Source organism: Prionailurus viverrinus, chromosome D3 (assembly GCF_022837055.1).
Source record: "Prionailurus viverrinus isolate Anna chromosome D3, UM_Priviv_1.0, whole genome shotgun sequence".
Taxonomy (NCBI): Eukaryota; Metazoa; Chordata; class Mammalia; order Carnivora; family Felidae; genus Prionailurus; species Prionailurus viverrinus.
In genome coordinates this window covers 50001669-50025851 of record NC_062572.1, presented here as the reverse complement: position 1 = coordinate 50025851, position 24183 = coordinate 50001669, and the positions used below count along the sequence as shown (strand labels likewise).

The 24183-nt window shown below is 40.5% G+C and overlaps 1 protein-coding gene across 8 annotated transcripts in view; it reads right to left on the bottom strand.

Annotated features, from left to right (window-relative positions):
• The window catches only part of TAF4B (TATA-box binding protein associated factor 4b), a 179162-nt gene that overhangs the window by 42655 nt on the left and 112324 nt on the right, over positions 1–24183 (bottom strand). For 3 of the 8 annotated variants that reach the window (XM_047828512.1, XM_047828511.1, XM_047828518.1), the window contains one exon: positions 12058–13541. The exons of 2 other annotated variants lie outside the window; for them this stretch is intronic. In XM_047828512.1, coding sequence (XP_047684468.1) covers positions 13374–13541 — 168 coding nt within the window. In that variant the 3' untranslated portion in view covers positions 12058–13373. Of the gene's footprint in view, positions 1–12057; positions 13854–14894; positions 15111–24183 lie in introns of those variants that run through there. 3 more of the 8 variants (XR_007145943.1, XM_047828515.1, XM_047828517.1) reach the window with 3 other exon arrangements.

Below are 24183 nucleotides of genomic sequence, written 5' to 3'. Positions count from 1 at the left end.
CACTGGTGAACTGGTGTAAATATTTTCCCAGGTCCCCCAAGCAAATGCCAGGCTGTCAGGCAACTCCCAAGCCCAGGCTCACAGCAGTAGGGGCACTTGCTTGGCCTTTTGACTCTCTTCCTGGGTTCCGGTTTCTGCTTTGCCATCCACGTTTTGTGGACGTTATTTTCCTCATCATAATGTGCTTGTTACAAGCTCTCTAAAATTCTCTTGAGTATTCATGTGTATAGTTCCACCACCTCAAAAGCTCTCTGAAGTGGATACTCTACAGGTAAGTGCTGAATGAACAATGACCATTACAAAGCCTAAGAAAAATATTTCAAAATAGAAGATCAAGGGGCACCTGGGTGGCTCAGTCAAAGTCCGACTCTTGATTTCGGCTCGGGTCATGATCTCATGGTTTGTGAGATCGAACCCTGACTTGGGCTCTGTGATGATGGTGCAGACCGTGCTTGGGATTCTGTCTCTTCCTCTCTACGTCCCTCCCCTGCATGTGCTCTCTCTCTCTCTCAAAAATAAATAAACTTTATTTTTTTATTTTTTTAGAGGGAAAGAGAGAGAGTGTGTGAGTGGGGGAGAAACAGAGGGGGGGAGAGAGAGAGAGAGAGAGAGAGAGAGAGAGAGAGAATCTGAAGCAGTCTCCACACCCAGTGCAGAGCTCGACACAGGGCTCGATCCCAGGACCGTGAGATCATGACCTGAACTGAGATCAAGAGTTAGACGCTTAACTGACTGAGCTACCCAGGTGCTCCCAAGGTAAATAAACTTTAAAAATATTTTAAAAATTAATAAAATAAGACGTAAGATCGATTTATTCATCAAATGGGAAATTCACTGAGGGAAACCCCCAGGATTGTAATGGTACATTTTTTCAGAATCGTAGTATCAATGTAACATACACATATCTTTTAGGTAGTTAGGCCTAAAGTGCTGTAGTTACTATTATTGTTATCAGTGCTGCTACTAGTTACTTTTATTATTATAGTGTATTTTTAGATTAAAAACTTGTATGGGCCAAAGGCATTGTGAAGTGAGTCAAAATGAAAATTTGAAATGTAAAAGATGTGGGAGAATTTTCTTAGAAATGGGACGGGCTTGGGGTGCCTGGGTAGCTCAGTCGGCTAAGCTTCCCACTCTTGATTTCGGCTCAGGTCATGATCTCATGGTTCATGGGTTCGAGCCCTGTCAGGCTCTATGCTGACAGCTCAGAGCCTGGAAGCTGCTTCAGATTCTGTGTCTCCCTCTCTCTCTGCCCGTCCCCCACTCATGCACACAAGCACTCACTCTCTCTCTCTCTGTCTCTCAAAAATAAATAAAAGTTAAAAAAAAAAAAAAGAAATGAGACATGCTCTAATAATCTTTCCTAAGAGAGGAAGACCAGATAGAATGCACTGCCAAGTGTTGGCCCCTCTAACTGGAAGAATGATGATGCTTCTCTTTGGCAAACAGTCCTTGTAACTTTTCTCCAACCCTCCAATGCACTGATCCCTTTGAATGCAGTTAAGGTATGTAGCTAGTAGCAAAGTTGTCCATCACTTTAAGTTTGGACCCGGTTCTCAAATGTATCTGGCTCAGAAACTGACACAGCATTGCCAAGTTGCCTAAGAAAATATATTTTTATATTACCAGCGTTCATAGAAAATTGTGCATCGTTAAATGCATCCAAGCGTGATGGGGTGTCAGGCAAATCACCTCATCTCTTTGGGTTTCAACATCTCATTCTGAAAGCTGACTGTATGGCCAAGGTTCAGTACAGGTTTAAAACTCCTAAGTCTGGATCCAATCTGACCTACAGGGGCATGCAGTTTTAAGCAAACTTGATATACAGAAAAGTCCAGATTTACTAAAAATCAATGAGAAGGTTGGTAATCTCCTGGGCATCTTATTATGATGCAGATGCTGGTTGAGCAGCTCTGGGGGAGGGGCCAAGGTTCTACACCAAACACGTTCCTGGGGAGGCCTATGCTGCTGCTGGTGTAGCATGCTCGCTGGGCCTGCGCCTCCCCCAAACAACGCTGTCAAGGGCACTTCCTTGCATGAAATCTGTCTTGCTTTCTATCTGTGACACTGCCACGCTGGTCACAGCAGTCTGCACCGGGGACTAGCACCTGACACCGGAGCAGCCACTTTCAGGCTGGCCAGCACCTATGAGATAGTTTAGCACAAAATCACAACCAACAAGTACGAGTGTCCAAGAGGAGGAGCATTTAACAGACCCAGCCACTTCTTCTCTCTTAGGTTTGAACGTGACACACAGAGAATCGTGTGCCCAGATGCAAAAATGTGCAAGAAGAAGACACTTTATAAATAGAGAATGAAAGCAGTAGCAGAAACAGTAGTAGGAAAAACAGGGGCAGAGAGGCTGAGGCACTGCCCCATCGGAAGCAGTGGAGTTGCAAGAAAGGGATTCTGGTATCGAGTGGACAGGCTGACAGGGCCGCTAGAGTTTGTGCTGTATGGTGAATGACGTTTTTGTTCTCCGGGCAGTTTGGCTCCAGGGTGATGTATATTGACTTTTCCTGTAAGCTTTGATTAAATATCATGAATGCAGACACCTTGAACATTCCTCTGTACCTTGTGACCCTAGTGGTGATTCTTCCATTTGAGGCAATCCTCTACTTCACCCAGGACTTTACTGTAGCCAACACCCCTGAAGCATTTTTTTTTAAATATATGTATGTATTTATTTATTTAGAAAATCTTTTTAATGTTTGTTTTTGAGAGAGGTGGCGAGAGCGCGAGTGGGGGAGGGGCAGAGAGAGGGAGACACAGAATCCAAAGCAGGCTCCAGGCTCTGAGCTGTTAGCACAGAGCCTGAGGCGGGGCTCGAATTCACGGACTGCAAGATCATGACCTGAGCTGAAGTCAGACACTGAACTGACTGAGCCACCCAGGTGCCCCCTCACCACCAAGGCATTTTAAATATATCATTTATGCCTAAGTTTCTCAGACAGGCAATTGAAAGTACTGCCTCAGCTCATCCTGCCAGAGCCAGAAAGTAAAGGCAGAAGAGGGGAGGGAGGGAATGGTGTGTTAGTTTGCCTGACTGCCATAACAAAGTGCCACAAAATGGGAGGCTAAAACAACAGAAATCTATGTTTTCACGATCCTGGAGACCAGAAGTCCGAGATCAAGATGTCAGCGGGCTGGGTTCTTTTGAGGCCCCTCTCCTTAGCTTGTAGATGGCCGCCTCCTTGCTGTGTCCTCAAGCGGCTTTCCTTCTGTACTTGTCTGTGTCCTAACCTCTTCTTATAAGGACACCAGTTATACTGGATCAGGGCCACTCTATACACCTCATTTTAACTACCTCTTTAAAGATCCTATATGCAAATACAGCCACATTCTGAAAGACTAGGGGTTAGAATGTCAACATAATGAATGCAGGGCTGGGGGACACAATCTAGCCCATAACAGATGGGGATCTTCTAAACCATGATCATGCTCTTCTTTGAGATGCTGCTAGATTGGCTAACCACAGGCGAGGCAGTGCATATAGTTGAGCAAGTTCTCCAGAGTTGCTCGTGGAAACTATGAAGTCTGCAATGGCACTATGAGTTAGACATAGTCACTGTTGGCCATGGAGAGCAATCAGTGCCAGTTAATAAGCTGATGTTGGAGGGCAGCAACATGCTTTCCAGTTTCACAGCTGGCCCTGTCCTGGTCAACACATTTATGGGCAACTTGAATGAACCTAGAAGGCATGTTTAGGAAATGTGTGGGTGACACAGGCTGAGAGGGATAATGATATTGTTGATTTATTAACTTGAATTCAAATGTCCTCAATACATCACAGAATCAAAATCCAAAATGACTGTAACTGGCTAAACTGAACAGGCCAGAGCAAAATCAAGCACTGCAGAACATATGTGAGGTTTTTTTCTTGAGGTTGATAAAGGCAATCGATCAGAGCAGTGCTTCTCCAGCTTCCAAGAGCACAGGAATCACCTGGGGATCTTACTAGAATACAGGTTCTGATTCAGCAAGTCAGGAGTGGGGTTTGAGGTCCCATGTTTCTAATGAGTTCCTAGGTAAGAACTGACCCCAGGAACTGGCTCACTGGCTAGTCTCTGAATCGTGAGCATAAAAAGCCTTGGGGTGATTGGTTAGCCACAAGCCTCACGTTTCCACAGTCTGACTTTGCACCAACGGCACCACAGACTTCTGATCTAAATAGTAGGGGTCACCACCCTTCCTACTCTTCAAGCCCGATAGGTGGTATTGCATTTAGAATGGGAACCACATTCTATTTTTGTTTATTTACTAAATTTTTATTTTGGAGAGAGAGAGAGAGAGAGAGAGAGAGAGAGAGAGAGAGAGAGAGCATGAGCAGGGGAGAGGAGCAGAGGGAGAGAGAGCAAGAGAATCCTAAGCAGACTCATGGAGCCTGACGAGGGGCTGGATCCCACAACCCTGGGATCATGACCATGACGTGAGCTGAAATCAAGAGTGAGACACTCAACTGACTGAGCCACCCAGGTGCCCCAAGCAAACCACATTGTACTGTGGCCTTTAGTATGGTGGAATACACCAAGTGAGCAATCAAAATAAAGTCCTGAGAAATCTAGAATGACTGTTGTGAGAATTGATGAACTGGCCCCTCGGTTACAAAAGGGACGTGATGTGTAGGAAAGGAAATGGAGTTATCCTAACATAGTGAAAGTGCTATCATCGTGGGACAAAGATTAGCTCTGAAGCACTAACAAACCAAACAACAAAACCAAAACTCCCGTTCAGTGTAGGAATCAAGAGTGCAGGCTTTGGGGTTGGACAGACTGAGGTCCAAATCCCATCTCAACGACTTTCTCTGTGACTTCCACTAAATTGTTGTCTTTTGACACACCTGTGTCCTCACCAGTAAAATAGAAATACCAATAGCAGTAGCTATCTGTAGTGTTAATTCAGCTCTACAAACTGCGAGAACAGATGCATTGGGAGTGGTTTACATATTAGATGTTTATTTCTCATTCATGTATAGCCCAAAATGGTGTTCTTGGCCAACAGGCAGTTTTGCTCTGAGCCGCAATTCAGTGACCCAAGGCTCTTCACATCTGGTGGCTGTGCCATCTTCATCACGAGCCTACCGAGGTCTCAGTGGAAAGGGAAAGAACAGGCAAGATCCTACATGGCAGGTTGTCCTGAGCCAGATCAGAAACATATCACACACTACTTCTGCCTACATGTCTTTGGTCAGACTGCAGACACATGGCCACATTTAACTAAAAGGAGACTCGAGATGTGGTCTAGCTGTGTATGCAGGAGGAAATGGATCCCTGCCAGACTCTCGTGAAACTGTGTGAGGGTGGGTTTAGAATGCTTAGCTTGGTCATCTACCTTATACATAGTCAGTGTTCAAAAAATTACTACTGTTAGGGGAGACTGGGTGACTCAGTTGGTTGAGTGTTGGACTTTGGGTCAGGTCATGATCTCATGGTTCATGAGTTTAAGCCCCGCATTGGGCTCACTGTTGTCAGCTCTGAAGATGTCAGCGCAGAGCCCGCTTCAGATCCTCTGTCCCCCTCTCCTGCTGCCCCTCCCCCACTTGCACTCTCTTTCTCAAAAGTGAATACACATATTTTTAAAAAATTATTACTGTTACTATGTGACTTTACAGAACAAAAGCAGGCCCCCTCCAAATGCTAAATTATAGGAAGGCAGCTTTCAAATCAAGCCAAGACAGAACATAGAAATAACAGGACAATTCAAGTATGGATTGTATAATATAGTAAGGTCACCATCACTGGCATTATTAGAGGACCTGTGTTTCAGGGATGCTGAAGGGAATTCTGTTATTAGATGGGATTGGATAACCTTCAGATAGCCTCAGAAGTATCTAGAACCTTAGGCTGCAAATAAGTGGCTTGATTCTAAGTGAATTTACACTTAAATGTGGTAGACTAGACCACATAAACATCTTGTTCAACAAACACTCATCTTTGTAACCTAGTCTGTGCCTTAGCAATTGATGTCACTCAGTAACCTTGAAACAGATTTAATGGCCCAGAGGATGCAACATCTTATCATCTGGCTTGATTTGATATCTTTCTCTCCTAATCCCCATGCCTGCCTCTCTGCATCTTTCAAAATGATGGATTGAAACTTAATCTTGGAAACCTGAGATTTCAGTCCGCCTTCAAGATAACTGAAGACACTGTGTCATGAAGACAAGTTTGAGAATCTGCTAAATGATTGTTCCTATGCTAATATTTCAGGCAAAGCCTGCTGTTTTCTGACCTTTACAGACTGCATTCAGTAGACTTTTCTGTGTTGTTCTTTCTAGAATATATGCAGACTTCCAAGGGTCTTTTCCCGAAACCACTGCCAACTGTTTGCTTATTTAGTATATCCTTAAGAAAAAGACAAAGGAGGGGCGCCTGGGTGGCGCAGTCGGTTAAGCGTCCGACTTCAGCCAGGTCACGATCTCGCGGTCCGTGAGTTCGAGCCCCGCGTCAGGCTCTGGGCTGAGAGCTCGGAGCCTGGAGCCTGTTTCCGATTCTGTGTCTCCCTCTCTCTCTGCCCCTCCCCCGTTCATGCTCTCTCTCTGTCCCAAAAATAAATAAAAACGTTGAAAAAAAAATTTAAAAAAAAAAAAAAAAAAGAAAAAGACAAAGGATGACTTTTTAAAGCTACGGTAGGCAAAATACACATTCTTTTAAAATTAGTTAGAACCTTTTAAGTATTCTATCACAGAAGAAATCTGATAAAAACTTGAGCTGCCTGTAGTGACCCTAGGTGTAGAAGTTGGTACCAACTCCCAGTTCCAGAGGCTAGTACTTAATCTGTGATTAGTCAATAGAGCTATTCCTGACGTTTCTCAGGGAGCCTGGGTGGCTCAGGTGGTTGAGTGTCTTCCACTCAGGTCATGATCTCACGGTTCCTGAGTTGGAGCCCCACGTCAGGCTCTGTGCTGACAGCTCAGAGCCTGGAGTGTGCGTCAGATTCTGTCTCTCTCTCTGCTTCTCCCTGCCCATGCTCTCTCTCTCTCTCAAAAATAAATGAATGTTAAAAATTAAAAAAAAAAAAAAAAAGCTATTCTTGACATTTCTCCAAGTTCCAAGTCTCTCCTTGATGACGCATCTCTCCCGCAGGAATTCTGGACTTTGCTCCTTACTTTCCTTCCCCAATAATATACAAGACAGATTCACCTGAACACACTATGGTAAAACTAGGACAGCACCAAAAGCTTTGTCTAAAGGGGAAGAGAAAAGGAGGAAAGGTCAGGATCGGCATCTTGACAGAACTCAAGATGTCAGGCTCTGTGCTGACAGCTCAGAGCCTGGAGTGTGCGTCAGATTCTGTCTCTCTCTCTGCTTCTCCCTGCCCATGCTCTCTCTCTCTCTCTCAAAAATAAATGAATGTTAAAAATAAAAAAAAAAAAAAAAAGCTATTCTTGACATTTCTCCAAGTTCCAAGTCTCTCCTTGATGACGCATCTCTCCCGCAGGAATTCTGGACTTTGCTCCTTACTTTCCTTCCCCAATAATATACAAGACAGATTCACCTGAACACACTATGGTAAAACTAGGACAGCACCAAAAGCTTTGTCTAAAGGGGAAGAGAAAAGGAGGAAAGGTCAGGATCGGCATCTTGACAGAACTCAAGATCATAAGTTTCCAGTGTAAAGAGATATAAGGTCAACCCCTTCCATGTTAGCAACCATTAATTTTTCACTGCTCTTGAAATCAGAGGCAGAAAATAAAAGTATCAGGAATATATAAAGGATGCTCCTGCAGTGGGCTGAATAGTGTCATCCCCCCCCCCCATTCCCAAGTCCACGTCCACCTGGAACCTCACAATGTCACCCTGTTTGGAAATAGGGTCTTTGCGGATGTTAAAGGCCAAGATGAGATCATACTGAATTGGAGTGAGCCCTAAAGTCAATGACCAGGTGTCTTTATAAGAAAAGGACGTGGAGGACACAGAGGCCATGCGAGGACAGAAGCAGACACTGGTGTTTTGCTGCCACAACCAAGGAACATCAAAAGCCACGAGAAGCTGGAAAGGCAAGGAAAGTTCTCTCCTAGGGCCTATGGAGGGAGGGTGGCCCTGCCAACACCTTGATTTCAGACTTCTGGCCTCCAGAACTGTGAGAAAATACGTTTCTGTTGTTTGAAGCCACCTAGTTTGTGGCAATTTGTTATGGTAACCCTAGGAAACTAATACACATCAATAACAACACTTGAATTGTTCCTTGACTGGGGTCTAGCCCAGCACCACAGGCTTTTTGATAATGGCAGAAGGCATGGAAATGACACAATGTACCATTTATTCAATTGTCTTGCTCTTCTCTGTGTTAGAGGCAACCACTGTCTATTTCTATGGGAATTAACATTACTGGGAAGTACCCAGTGAGATATTTATATTGCCATTTGCAAGTTTATTATTTAAAAAAAAATTTAATGTTTATTTTTGAGAGAGACAGAGTGTAAGTTGGGGAGGGGCAGAGTGAGAGGGAGATACAGAATCCAAACCAGGCTCCAGGCTCTGAGCTGTCAGCACAGAGCCCAACGCGGGGCTCAAACTCATGACCTGAGCTGAAGTAGGATGCTTAACCGACGGAGCCACCCCGGTGCCCCTCCATCTGCAAGTTTAAAGGTTCTTTGAAGCCAACTCAGTACAATGACTTTATACTTCTGTTTAGGGAAGTGGAGGCCTAAGATAGATTCATCAAGAAGCCAACCTTCCACTCATCTTCAGGCAAAGCCTGTTAGTTACAATTACAAACAGGAAAAGTTATCAGTCCCACAGCCTAAACCTCACAGGTAACATTTCAATACTAGCTTTGAAAGTGCTAAGCAGCTTATGTAGAATTATGGCAATTCTTCTTCCATCCTACCTTATCGTGTACAGGGCCGGTGCAAGGAATGATATTAAAAGGGTATTTCATTTCACCCCTAAAGATGACAAATTGAAATTGTTTTAAACAAATCCAAATGCAGTAAGAGGAAATGAGAAACACAGCCTCAATGTCACTTTGAAGGATGAACCTCAAAAGTGACATTTTATTCTAAGTTGTTTCTCTTCTTTCAGCATCTCCAGTGGTAGGAAAGGACACAAAGCTAGATCGACAGTATGACCTATAACATCTACAGATTTAGCACAGAAATAAATGTTTTCATTTTCCTCATAGCCTTTTATTTTCCAGATGAGGAGACGAAGGCACAGAGAAGTTAAATAATTTGCCCAAGGCCACACAACTGGTAAGAGGCAAGATTAGAGACGCAGCCAGGGCAATATTGTGTCAATACCACCTACAATAAGAAAACTTAGTAAGGTGTTGACCTGGCATTATTAAATTTTTTATTTACATTTATTTATTTTTGAGAAACAGAGTGAGACAAAGTGTGAGTAGGTGAGGGGCAGAGAGAGAAGAAGACACAGAATCTGAAGCAGGCTCCAGGCTCTGAGCAAGAGGTCAGCACAGAGCCTGACGCGGTGCTCGAACCCACGAACTGTGAGATCATGACCTGAGCCGAGGTCGGAACGCTCAACCGACTGAGTCACCCAGGCGCCCCTCGGCCTGGCATTATTAAAGAAGAGTTGCCATTAAAATTGCTCTCACGGTTTACCAACAAAGTCAAAAGTCTTAAAATGAGTTCCTAGGGAGTATTTCCTTCCCACAAATATTCAATGTGCCAAGTAGACATAAATGCTAACCCTATCACTCTTGTGCCTGTTCTGCTTGCCCACTAGCCAGCGTTCAAGAATATGGTGGCGGACACTCTAGGTTGCCTGCCAGCAGAGCGGTCTCTCAGCGTTTTCCAAAAGAAAAATATGGCAAAACCATTCTACTGAGGACCAATTTTCAACTTGTGAACCAACTTCAGTAAACAAGCAAATGCACCAATGCAACACAACTGAAATGCACATGAAAATACTGAGAAGTGGTTAAAAAGTCAGAGAAAAAGGTACTGATATCAGATGTAAATCATGCCTACATGAAAAAAAAAAAGTCATTTCAGTTCAGGGAGCCCAAAAAGTGCCTGAAAAGATAACAACGCAAACAACAAACAAAAACTAGCTACCATGTCATGTATTAACATATGACATACTATATTTTATTTCATGCAGAATCATGGAGTCTTACTAAGCTCAGACTTTTATAAATACTTAAGTTAGTTCATTATACAACTAGGGATAGAGAGAAAGTCCAACTTAATCTGAGATCTTGGTTCCATATTTTTCTGAAGAATATGCCCTAATATTACATGCATTCTTTGCTGCAACTATGACATATGACATACTTGGTATAAATGGCCTTAATTCTAAATTTTTTTTTTCAACGTTTATTTATTATTTTTTTGGGACAGAGAGAGACAGAGCATGAACGGGGGAGGGGCAGAGAGAGAGGGAGACACAGAATCGGAAACAGGCTCCAGGCTCTGAGCCATCAGCCCAGAGCCCAACGCGGGGCTCGAACTCACAGACCGCGAGATCGTGACCTGGCTGAAGTCGGACGCTTAACCGACTGCGCCACCCAGGCGCCCCAAAATGGCCTTAATTCTAAATAAAGTGTTGCCAAAATTCTAATGAAACAAAATTTAACTCAAATGCAGGATTTAAGAAATATAGGCTTTAAAAGAATGTTAAATGTTGATCTTATTTTTACGAGAAGGTCTTAAAGATACTCATGGAGGAAACAATTTAGATCAATCAGTTGGCGAGCCTGGGTGGCTCTGTCAGTTAAGCATCCAACTTTGGCTCAGGTTGTGATCTCACGGCTCATGAGTTTGAGCCCCGTGCCAGGCTCTGTGCGGCTAGCTCAGAGCCTGGAGACTGCTTCAGATTCTGTGTCTCCCTCTCTCTCTGTTCCTCCCCCACTCGCACTTTGTCTCTCCCTCTCTCAAAAATAAACATTAAAAAAAAAAATTTAAAAGATCAGTCATATTAAAAGTAAATGGGTGAAATATGGGTGAATTTTATATATAAAATATGCCTCAATAAAGTTGCTTAAAAAAAAAACAAAACAGGTAAGAGAATGTCCAGTACTTTACTCTTTTACTGTTCATCACCCAAGATAAATATTTACTTGAAGGCAGAGGGTCACAAACGTCAATACTTGAAGGGTTCAGACAAGGGAAGGTAAATTTATGCCCCCACATCTAAAGTGAACAGGCACTGGATGGCTCCAGTGGATTACCATACACAAGGAGGTACCTAATGATTCCAGATCTTCTGATTTTTCAAAGGAAGTGGAAATATAGACTTTTGTAAATTAAAACACGGGAAACACTGTATGAGTCACAGAGAATGCCTTTATAGATCAAATCTACCCCAAGGCCACCATTTTGCAAACTGAGCAGAAGAATACTTTGGATACACTGTACTTGTTCTTTTGTTAGATACACTTCACGACACAAATTTTAAAAATGTATATTAAAAATAAGGTTTGAAAAAGAATACTTTTAGTAAGAAAACTGATGCGCCAAGAAAAGCTTTTGTAATGAATATGTTTAGCTTTCTTTGTGAGTCAAATAGCATGCAAATTTACAACTATTCCAAAGACAGTGGTAATAGTAACTTGGGATTTGAAGTGAGGTTCTGGAACCCAAATGCTGATACTCCAAAGTAACAATCCTAGCCAAGAAAGATCCATAGCCCAGTAGGTAAGACCCACTGCCCAGCCCCCAGGTGTGGAGGCTTACTACCAAAGATACTGGTTTTCAAAGTCAGTAACTGAGCAAAATTATTCGTATAATAAAATAATTATTTTAATGAAGTATTTGAAATAATTTTAAACATTTATACACAAATATGGGAATATGCTGCACTTTACAAAAAAATAAAGCTAAGCATTTAAATATACAAAAAAAACTTTAGGTATAGATCTCTTCTGAAAGTTTCTCTTTTAACATATACATAATTTATAGCATTTTACATAACTTGCTGAAACAAAAATGGCCAATTTAACATTTATTACAGTATAGAACATGGCCACAACAGTCCCCATGGGAAGAACAGGATAAGGAGTAACATACCAGAGGTGTGTTCTTTTCCCCCTGAATTCTTTTTCTAAGAAGCACAGCTTTCCCATTTTTAAAAAATCTTCTTGGAGGATTTATTTGTTCTTTCTGTATGGGATTCTAAATACAGCTATTATTTTTCACCAACTACATGCCACAAAGGCGGAATTAAAAGAAAGAAAAGAGGGTTTGCTTTACAAAACATCAGCTTCCTCCTCAGGTGGGGGGGGGGGGGAAATATATATATATATATATTGCTCCTCATAATACATTTAGAGCCAAGATCTCCAACAATGAAATGCTGACATTACCTTTTGAGTATAGAATCCAAAATGGAGTCCTATTGTTAAAAATTTCTAATCATCGATTAGGATTTTTTAAATGCAACAAGATGCTTAAAACTTGCGGTAATGAAAAGGATTTTAGAAAACTATCCTTCTTGAGATTTAAAACAATACACAAAACAAAAAATAACGACTTCCTTTTCAGATAATGTACACTTGAAAATGTTTGATACATTTTCCTTTTTTGGTTGGGCTGTGATTTTGTCCTGTCAACAAAACGTGTACCGGTTGCTCTGGAGTTCCAATCCCACCACTGGAACGGAGGACGCATGTGCAGCATGGTTCCTATTCTGAGGTTCCACTCTCATTTTCCCCTCCTCAGTTTGAACGCAGTGCCCCATCATTCTTTTCAATACTTCCCACCTTTTCCACTTTTCAGTGAGGTATATCAGCAGCTTCCATTTTAAAGTTTCCCTGACAAGGATGTACCCTCACTTGGTATCAGAAGCAGCATATGGTGACGACCCAGAGAGGAGCCACCTTTGTGGGGACAGGCACAAACTATCCCCATCTGTCTCCGTTTTGACAACACTGGGACTCGGCTGACCAAAGTCACTACAGACGCTGTGGCTTGTCACCTGCAACTACAGAAGGTGACTATCACAATTAGCTAAGCAACTTCTGATCCCAGCCTAGAAAACCTAACACTTTGAGACAAGTTCAGCAGAGGATGAAATATAATCTTGGAAAGTCGGGACTCTTCCTTTCTTTCCCCTGCATCGTAATGCAGGCTGTGTTAGGGAAAGACACCTCGCCTACAGTCCAGCAAATGAAGCAGGTGGTAACAAACAGGGCCTTAACTTGCTGTAATTAAATCCACAGGTAGGCAGAAGCCTATGTCTGTGTGAACTGTATTTCATAACCAATTTCCAGAAGACAAAGTTGAATTCTAGTCATTAAGAACCCCGTGGGATGTGTAAGTAAGATTTAATAAAAGTTTATAACTGTAAACAATGATCTTCCCTATTGGTGATTATTTTCCAGAAACTGAAATTTCAGGAGAGTGCAACAATGCTCTTTATGTCTTCTTTGGCAGTAAACAGCAAGGATCTGGATGGAGACTGGAGTTGTCACTTCAGAAGGGCAAGGTACAGAGCTCGAGAATACTTCATCTCTCTTTCCTGTTCCATACAGAATATCAAGTCCCTGAGACAGATTCTTGTGATTCTTGGACGAAGCAACTGTTTGGTGGCTGTCAGGCTGGATGTCCCAGAAGCAAGAAGATTGTCTTTTAAGCCCTAAACAGAATAGAGAAGAAAGTTTAAAGTAACCAATCTTTCATAAAGGGAAAAACTGTCTTCAGCATGGAAGAGCTACTAGCCTCTGGCCACTGAGTTAGGTGCTGGAGAGAATACAATAACGCAGCAGGCTCAACCCTGTCCCCAGAAACCCCATCTCTTGGGGAAGGCCAACTGCCCCCACACCTCATTCAATCTTTCTCTCTCACCTGGACCAGGGCCACAGCCTCTTAACTGATTTCTCCACTTCCAGGCTCTACTTCATTCCATTCTTTGCTGTGCATTGAAGGCCAGACTTTCTTCTTTAAAGGTCTTAGACAAAAGTTTCGGGATTGATGGATGTGGTCATTATTTCAATTGCAGCGATGATTTCATAGGTATATGTACATATAAAAATCTATCAGACTGAATACTTGAAATGTGTGCTGCTTTTTGTATGTCGATTATAAAAATAAAAGAAAAAGCCTTACATGATTCAGGTCCTACCATTCTGTGGTTCAAAAATCTTCAATGGCTCCTCCCACCCTGTCCAGACTAGCTACCTGAGCACTAGTTATGACAGCTATGTTAATCACTTCCCACACATGATCTCTTTTCTTTCATGTAACATTGCAACAAGTTACATGGGTGCTGCCTCCATTTATCAAATGAGAATACTGAGCTTAGATAGGTTAAGCGACCTGTTCAGAGTCACACAGCAAAACTGAACCGGGACTCAATTTCTAAGTTGATCTAAAGTGAGTGCTCTTATGGGAATGCAAGCTGGTGCAGCACTCTGGAAAACAGTATGGAGGTTCCTCAAAAAACTAAAAACAGAACTACCGTAGGACCTAGCAATTGTACTACTAGGCATTTATCCACGGAATACAGGTGTGCTGTTTTGAAGGGACACATGCACCCCCATGTTTCTAGCAGCATTATCAACAATAGCCAAAGTATGGAAAGAGCCCAAATGTCTATTGATGGATGAATGGATAAAGAAAATGTGGTATATATATATACATATACACACACACACACACACACACACACACACACACACACACACACACAATGGAGTATTATTCGGCAATCAAAAAGAATGCAATCTTGCCATTTGCAACTACGTGGATGGAACTGGAGGGTATTATGCTAAGTGAAATTAGTCAAAGAAAGACAAAAATCATAGGACTTGACTCATATGAGGATTTAAGAGACAAAACAGATGAACATAAGGGAAGGGAAACAAAAATAATATAGAAACAGGGAGGGGGACAAAACAGAAGAGACTCATAAATATGGAGAACAAACAGAGGGTTATGGGAGGGGTTATGGGAGGAGGGGATAGGATAAATGGGTAAGGGGCACTAAGGAATCTACTCCTGAAATCACTATTGCACTATATGCGAACTAATTTGGATGTAAATTAAAAAAAAAAAAAAACAACTTAAAAATAAATAAAATAAATAAAAAAATAAAGTGAGTGCTCTTAGTTATTACTGTGTTATATTATCTACCAAATCAGGTACAAACTCATCACATGGCTTCCCTGCAGGCTCACTTCCCACTGTTCCTTTACAAAAACAAAGGCTGGAAGAAGAAACGAAAAATAACAGAATTCTTAAAGGATAATTTTGTCAGGGTGAAATCCTTTATTCTCTCATTCTTTTTTTTTTAACCATACTTTGTTCCCAAAAACATCTTGATAGGGTTGTCGACCCTCCCTTCACCCTCCAAAAGACTTACATTTATATTTCTGTAACATAGGAGGCAAATCTTCTGGTTCTGTAACTATCCTTTTATAACCATCGAATTTTGATTATTCCCTCTACATTTTTGTTTTATTTTGATGGAGGAGAAAGAGATCCTCTTTCAGGAATACACTTTGGTCAAAACAAGTCAACTTAATTCTATGCATGTTCACAGAATGACTGAGGGGCACTTTACCTGATGGTCAAACAAAATCTCCTTAGGAGATGCTTTGCAGTTTTGAGGGAATATGATAGCACAATCACATTTCTATACTCATAAGGTTAAACATGTTCAAAAGGATCCATGGAACAAATTTTGGAAAGTCGACATGTTTAAAAAGGATGAAAACTTTACTCTTGGCTGCACAATTGCCTGGCTATTTGTCCTGGAGCCAAGCTATGGGACAGCCAGTCTTTCACCACTTCTGCAAGGTTCTCAGTAATGAATGCGCATACAAGTGTCTGCCTCTGTGACTTCCACTAAAGCATGGCAGTCAAGCACTAGCACATTCCTCTTCCCGTTACCACTTAGAGGTGGTATAATATAGATATAATCCTAACTACTGTGAATTATCACCATCACAATATTTTCCTAAGGGTTTTGCAGAATGGACCTGCCAACTGAGCTTTGGAAAACTGGATAAAAAACACACATTAGGAAGAGAGTTAATAAAACATGTCATGGGCAGTGAGTGGCAATTTTGCTGTATATAGGAGTTATCTGTTTATAGTACATTTAAATAGAGGCATTTTCTTAGCCAAAAATTAGATATAATATGCTAAAGCTGAATCGATAGTTGTTTACAAACGTTTCCTATTAAGAGTTTGCCTAAAATCAATCATCTAATGTTTTAGATGGATTTTGAAATGTAAATGGCTAGATGGATACACAATGTCTTGGCAAATGTAAATACTCAGAACTATGTCACATGTCCACTGAAAGACATGTATGAGAATGTTTAGTACTATTGTTTGTAATAGACCTAAACAAGAAACCATCCAAATGCCCATTAAGAATAAATTGTGGAATACTTACACAAATGGGAAACTACACAGCAGTAACAAACTGAGTAACATAGATGAATATCACAAAAATGAAAGGATCCAAACACAACAAAATATAGTCTGATTCCATTTCTATAAAGTTCAAAGCTACAGAAGTCAGTACAATGATTCCCCTTAGGGGAGAGGAGTAGTGGCCAGAAAGAGATAGGGCAGGGTTATCTGGGGTTCCGGTGACGTTCTCTGTCTTGACTGGAGTATTGTCTACATGGGTGTGTTTGTGCTGTGAAAATTCAGTGAGCTTTGATTTGTGTGCTTTTCTGCATCAATGTTATACTTTAATTAAAAAATTAAAATGCTCAAAAAAACACCCCACAAACCCTTGTCCAGGCAGGAAATAAAAAAGAGAGCAAAGAGGGAAAAAGAGGAAAGAAATAAGGCAAAAATGTTAAACAGAAAAAAATTTTTAAAACTGAATCATCTGGGTAAAGAACAAAGGGGTCACAGTTCATGCTTGTCATGTGATAACCCTAAAGGATTCAGGAGAAAGAGCCATATTACAGCTGCCAGCACAGGGTTGAAAAGAAGGTCATTCCAACAGGATGTAGCAGAAGGCCTGAGGCAATGTTATAAATGAAACAAACCCCAAGGGACATCCAGTAACCCAACAGAAATGTCTTTCATAATTCACAACTTTACAAAGGTGATAGCATCCTCTTCCCCCAAATAGTGACACACTTCGAAAGTCAATCTTTCTTGAACATGGATACAAAAATATAGCATTTTTATTCCTATGCCTATGCTTTGGGGATGTCTACAGTCTGACTTGTCACTTTCACAATGACCTGGGCAGAATAATCAGCTCTCAATTATCCATGGTCAAGAAAGTGGATCGTGCACAGCTAACTTAAAGCTATAAAAAAACTCAAACCTGCCTTTTCACCAACATCTTTAATTTTCTCTCACCTCACTAAGTTTCTTCTCCCACCTCACCAAGTCTAGGACTGATTTCTGGTCACATTACATTATTAATGCCAAAGAACACTAAGGTGGTTACGAGATCAGAATGTGTATGAAGGAAAAAGAAGACCCTTGTGATAATGTATTAATTATTTCTGATATAGGGTGTTTTCCCAACCAACTTTCTACATGAGGATATTCCGTAACTTGGATTCTTCACATGGATGAAAATCAGGTGAAATGAAAGAGAAAGATCAAAGAAAATGAAAGAAATAATACACTTATTACCAAGTGCACAACAGATGTTCTTGAAATCATAATCAAAACTAAATGTTCACATACTCTACCACTGCTAGGTCAATTAAGTTATTAGCCTTCACTAATTTGTTCAATTATATCACTAAACAAAATTTCTTATTTTTGAGGAACTCTTCTCCTCTAATAAGAAAAAACTGAACACTATAAGCTACCAATTTCAGAGAAATAACACTGTTTTTAAAATGACACTAAGTATTTGGGTGCCTCGGTGGCTTAGTCGGTTGTGTCCAACTTCGGCTCAGGTCATGATCTCATGGTTTGTGAGTTTGAGCCCCAGGTTGGGCTCTGTGCCAACAACTCAGAGCTTGGAGCCTGCTTCGGATTCTGTCTGTCTCTCTCTCTCTCTCTCTCTCTTTCTCTCTCTCTGCCCCTCCCCTACTCATACTCTGCCTTTCTCTCTCTCTCTCAAAAACCAACATTACAAAACATTTTTTAAAAATGACACTAAGTACTTAAAAATAACCAGTTATCCAAATTTTTATTCCCTCAACTTACTGGAGTGGGTGATGTGAAGTGAAACCTTTCAAAGTTTGTCTCACTTCTTTTTCCATATTTTCCTCAATTCTATTCCTGCTATATTAACTGAAAAGCAGAAATCACATTTTTCTGAGTTCAGGGGCTTCCTGCATCCTGCTGAAGTTCTCAGTGACTTCACGTGGGCCTCTGTTTCGAAAAGCTGCCATCCAAGGCAACTGAGCTTCCTGCCAGCTCACACACAGATGCAGCTGACAAGTTCCCTGGGTTACTGGACACTTAAAGATATACAGGAGGATTGAACAGTGGTGAGCCCTGGTTGTCTCCTCCATTAGCAACCTCAGACAAATTACTTAAATTCTCTGTGCCTCAGTTTCCTAATCTGCAACACAGGAAGAGTAACAGTAATTATCTCATAGGGTTGTCTTGGGGATTAAATGAGAACAGTGCCTGGCATGCAGTATACATTCTGTAAATGCTGAACCTTCTTATAATAAATTAATTCATTAGTCAGTTTAGAGGTTTGAAGGTTTATAAACAGGAAACAGTATAATTCTAGTTCCAGATCTTTCCTGACATCCCGTAGTTAAGTGTAATTATGATAAACATCCTGCCAAGTCCTACCTAACTTAAAGAAACAATTTCTCTTGCCACATTTACTTTAGTCCTCTCAGTGAAATCTTTGGGTTTTAGTGGAGCTCTCAGTGCCTAAAGCTAACAAGTAGATTAATGGACATTTCAGACATGCGGTGGATGGACAAAGGATATATCCCAGGACAGCAAGTTTTCCATAAGCTCCTCCAATCAAGTAGTGGAGGAGCTTGATGCTCTACAGACCCAACCAAGCTTATCAATATTGTTTCCAGAAGCTAACATCAACTTCTTCCATTCTATTCCCTGCATCAGAAGACTGACAAAACACAATGTATCCCTGAATCTTAATAATTAACTAGGAACAAAAATTGGACATTTTTAATACAGGCAAAGATTCGTTACATTTCTCAGGCTCTGCCCCCGATTTTATGCTAATCCCAAGTACCATGGCAGATCTTAAGGTGATGACTCAGGTCTTAAACTTCAGGGAGGAAACAAGAAATAGACATGGGCACAGGGGGTACAATGAAGATCTGGCTCTAGAAAAAGAAATTGAACATCCTCTAAGTCTTAGAAACAAGAATAAAAAAAAAGTATCCTGGCCTTGTGTAACAAGAACACGAAAAATCTATATTTAAAAGACCTGAGCTTCTAGGCCTTAAAGGCAGCATAGAGGGGGGAAAAAAAAGCTCAACTTCGAGATTGAGCGCCCTCTGCTGGTCAACAAGAGGAACTTTTGACGCAACAGATCTCTAGCTTTTACCACCTTCATTTTATTCAAGGTATTTCAGAATATTAGCAACTCTACATACATGTTATCTTCTGCCCTAGAATTGTTACTTCTAAGTGTCTGTGTTTCAACAGTCTTTTACAGACTTCATGTTTCTTAAAGTTTCATTAGCAGAAATTTCAAAAAAGATTCAACAATATTAAGAAAACTTTTATATTATCAGCCTTTGATTTTTAGCTGTTTAGGGAAAAGGATAATTTCATTATTTTCTATGGTGTTATTATTTCACAAAGTGTATTTCACCAGGTGTATGAGAATTACCTGAAACCAAAACCTGCAGATCTCCAAGTCAAATTCTCATATCAATACTGATTTCATCTCTGAGGTTTGGATCCAACAGTCTGCATTTTTAACAAATACCATAGATGATTTTTCTCAGTAAAGTTTGGGAACAAGTGGTGTAAGTGAATTTTAGCTTCTCTAACAGACATAACATTTTGAAGACTAATTGAAATGGCTAATTCGTGAATTTTTTCTAGTTGAACCCCAGCTCATTTAAACAAAGGAAAAATTGTGAAAAATACAAAAGCACTGCAAAATATAGAAATAATGTGTGTTTAAACAGACTGCTGTGACATGTAATTGTGAGCTTTGAGTTCTAATTCTAGTTGTGTAATTATGAGAGTTACAAAGACAATTCTGGTTCTTCTGTGCTAGTGACAATCCCCCTTCTTTATCTCCAAAAGAATGCTTTCCTAAATTCTAGACTTCACTGTTTAATTTCCTAATGAACTCTCAGACTGAATGTATCCTATATTCAACATGTTTCAAATCAGTGTCCTCTTATTTCTCCTCCTCTTTCTTATTTATTTTTAAATGTTTATTTTTGAGAGAGAGAGAGACACACACAGAGCACAAGCTAGGAGGGGCAGAGAGAGACACACAGAATCAGAAACAGGATCCAGGCTCTGAGCTGTCAGCACAGCTGAACCCACAAAGTGCGAGATTGTGACCCGAGCTGAAGTCAGATGCCCAACTGACTGAGCCAACCAGGTGCCCCATCCTCTTTCTTATTTAAAGTAATGGTAATACCATTCACCTCCAAAGGCCAAGCCAGAAAACTGGGTGTCATCCTTAACTCTTTCTCCCTCTACATTCCATCTGTCACTTATCAGTTCTACCTCCTAACAATTTCCAAACCATCTACTTCTTCCTACATTTTCACTCCCATTATCTTTTGCCTAGGTTACTTCCAACAACCTTCCTAACTTTCCTAGTTCCAGTATTAATATTGCTCATATTGGAGTGGGAATGATCTTTCTAAAATAATAACCAGATAATGCTGTTTTCCTGCTCAAAATGCTCCAATGGCTAAAAATCTATAGGACCCAGTTCAAGTATCCAACCATGACCTATACGGTCATCCAGGAACATACCAAAGCCTCTCCCCAGTCTCATCTCTCATTCCTTTCTTCCTGTCCCAAACTACTGTGCATGCCACAATATTATTTTCCTCTTTGCTCCAGACAGTTAATTCTCTCCTCCTTAACTCATTTCCAATTTCTCTGTCCTATCCTTGTATCACATCACCCCACTAAGTTCTTTAAAACTCAGTTCAGGTACATGTTTCCCTAAGTGCTCCAAACCCAAACTACCCTAGGTCTGGACCAGGTACAAGTCCTACTTCAGAAGTACTCTGAATTTCATTCTATCATCACATGCATTCAGCACAATGCAATTACCTCTTTAACTTTCTCACTCACTAGAAGGGAAGGATTTTGTAGCTGTGAATATTTTAACACAGTGTTTGGCACTTAGCTGATATCCATTCAGCATCTGCAGTACAATCATGTGTCTAAGTGTCACCCAATAACATTGTTTATGTGAATTAACAATGGCTTTAAAATCAAGATGCTGCTGTCATTCTTAACTTTAAGCCAAATAATCTGAGAGACAAATGTAAAGTCCCTTGATGGCTTATTCCTAAGCATTACCCAGCCTTCTAACAATTCATCTCACCCACTCATCCCCACCAAGCTGCTCCTGGATCAAATTGCTTAAAAGGTTATTTTTGGTCACTCTTTCAAACAGCAAAAAAGTGCTTCAGTCCACCAAGTAACACAATACACAGGAAAAGTATAGACAACCAAAAAAACAGTCAACTCTGAAAAGCAGTAACTTTCCTCTTAATACTAGTAATTTTCTTTAACCTTTAATTAAGACACTTACAAAGTCCTCTCAAAAACTATGTCCAAAGATAAGCTTTACCTTTTATTTTATGATGAAACCTTCAAACGACTGCCAGTTAACTGTTTTTTTTTTTTTTTTTTCTTTCAGAACCAGCTTTGATTTTATTCTTGGAGGATTTAAATGTTAAGAAAAGCTAATGGGGTACCTGAGTGGCTTGGTCCATTAAGTGTCCCACTCTGGCTCAGGTTGTGATCTCACAATTTGTGAGTTCAAGCCCCACATCCGGCTCTGTGCTGACTGCTCAGAGCCTGCTCTGTGCTGACTGCTCAGAGCCTGAAGCCTGCTTCAGATTCTGTGTCTTCCTCTCTCTCTCTCTCTCTGCCCCTCCCCTGCTCACACTCTGCCTCTCTCTTAAAAATAAACATTTTAAAAAAAAGAAGAAAAGAAAAGCTACAATATCAGAAAAGGCTGTTGTGCCTCACAGCTAAAGTAAATTTACCAATATATTTAAGTTTTAACAGTAGCTTTACTTAAAACTCTAGTACTTCTAGAGCTGGGGAGCTGCACAGGACTGATGGAAAATGGTATTACAAAATAGAAATTTAAACGGGAAAAATAAAAGAGCACTACAGATGGTAAATATAAAAGAACTATTTTTATTTATCAACTCTTTAAAAGACTACGACCAAGTAATAACAATGTACTAGAGTTTAAAACATATGTAGAAGTATAAAAAGCACAAAGGACAGGGGAATTTGTATAATGGAATCACATAGTTAAAAGGTTTTCACATCCTTTTTATAATTTTTTTAATTATTTAAAAAATGTTTATCTTTGAGAGAGAGAGCACAAGTGAGGGAGGGATGTAGAGGGGGTTACAGAGGATCTGAAATGGGCTCTGAGCTGACAGCAGCAAGCCCGACTCGGGTCTGAACCAATGAACTGAGAGACCATGACCTGAGCCAAAGTCAATTGCTCAACCCACTAAGCCACCCAGGTGCACCCCCTTCCCCCCTTTTTAAAGTAGGCTTCATGCCCAGCATGGAGTCCAACATGGGGCTTGAACCCATGACCCTGAGATCAAGACCTGGGCTGAGATCAAGAGTTGGACACTTAACCAACTGAGCCACCCAGGTGCCCCAAGATTTTCACATCTTATGTGAAGTGGTATTAATCCAAGGTTGAGTGCAGACAGTTAAGGATACATACTATACTATTAAAAAAATAAAAGAGTAGTATAGTTAAAAAGCCAACAGAGGATACAGAACATGACACTAAAATACTACATAATTAACTCAAAAGATGACTGGAAAGGAGAAACAAAACAACAGAGGGAACAAATAGAAAATAAATGACAAGATGGTAGACCCATATCCAATCACAGTGAAATTATATTAAATGTAAATGGACTAAACACTCCAAATAAATTTCCTTAAAATTTTTTCTTTAATTTTTACTTTATTTTCAAGAGCAAGAGAGACAGAGCACGAGCAGGGGAGGGCAGAGAGAGGGAGACACAGAATCTGAAGTAGGCTCCAGGCTCTGAGCTTGTCCTCACAGAGCCCAATGTGGGGCTTGAACTCATGAACTGCAAGATCATGACCTGAGCCTAAGTCAGACGCTTAACCAACTGAGTCACACAGGTGCCCCTCCAAATACATTTACTGGCTGGACACAAATCTCAAACTCAATTATATGCTATTCATAAAAGACCGGCTTTAAATCAACACAGAGGGGCGCCTGGGTGGCTCAGTCGGTTAAGCATCCAACTTCAGCTCGGGTCATGATCTCATGGTTCGTGGGTTCGAGCCCCGCATTGGGCTCTGTGCTGACAGCATGGAGCCTGGAGCCCTCTTCGAGTTCTGTGTCTCTCCCTCTCTCTCTGCCCCTTTGCTGCTTGCACTCTCATTCTCTCTCTCTTGCTCTCGAAAATGAATAAACATTAAAAAAAAATAAAAAATAAAAATAAATCAAGACACAGATAGGCTGGAAATAGAAGGATAGAAAAAGATAAACCATGCAAATATTAAGCATAATAGTATTTGGTATGGCTCTAATAATATTAAAGTAAGGCTTTAAGACAATGAATATCAACAGAAATAGAATAATTTCACAATGACAAAAGAGGGAAACCCATCAGACAGACATACTGTGTTTACAACCAATAATAGACCATCAAAAAAAAAAGAAGCAAAAATTGACAAGTAGAAATAGACAAATGCACAACCATAGTTTAAAAAAAAGAGAAAACTTACAAACTTCTTTCAGCAACCAATGGAACAAGCAGTCAAAAAAAAAAAAAAAACTGGTAAGGATATAGAAGACTTAATAGACACTTCACTCACCACTAAAGAAAACACATCCTTCTCAAGTGTACAGAGAATATTCCTTAAGATAAACCATGTATTAGGACAGATCTCAATAAATTTAACAGGATTGAAATCACAGAATATGTCTTCTAACAATAATGAAAACACCAAATATTTGGAATTAAACAACACACTTCTAAACAGTCTGTATTTCAAAGAAGATGACAAAAGGGAAATTAGGAAATATATTTGAACGTAACAATAATAAAAACACAACATACTCAACATATCAGAGATTTTCTGCTTTAGCTTTACTCCCACAAACTAACAGAAAT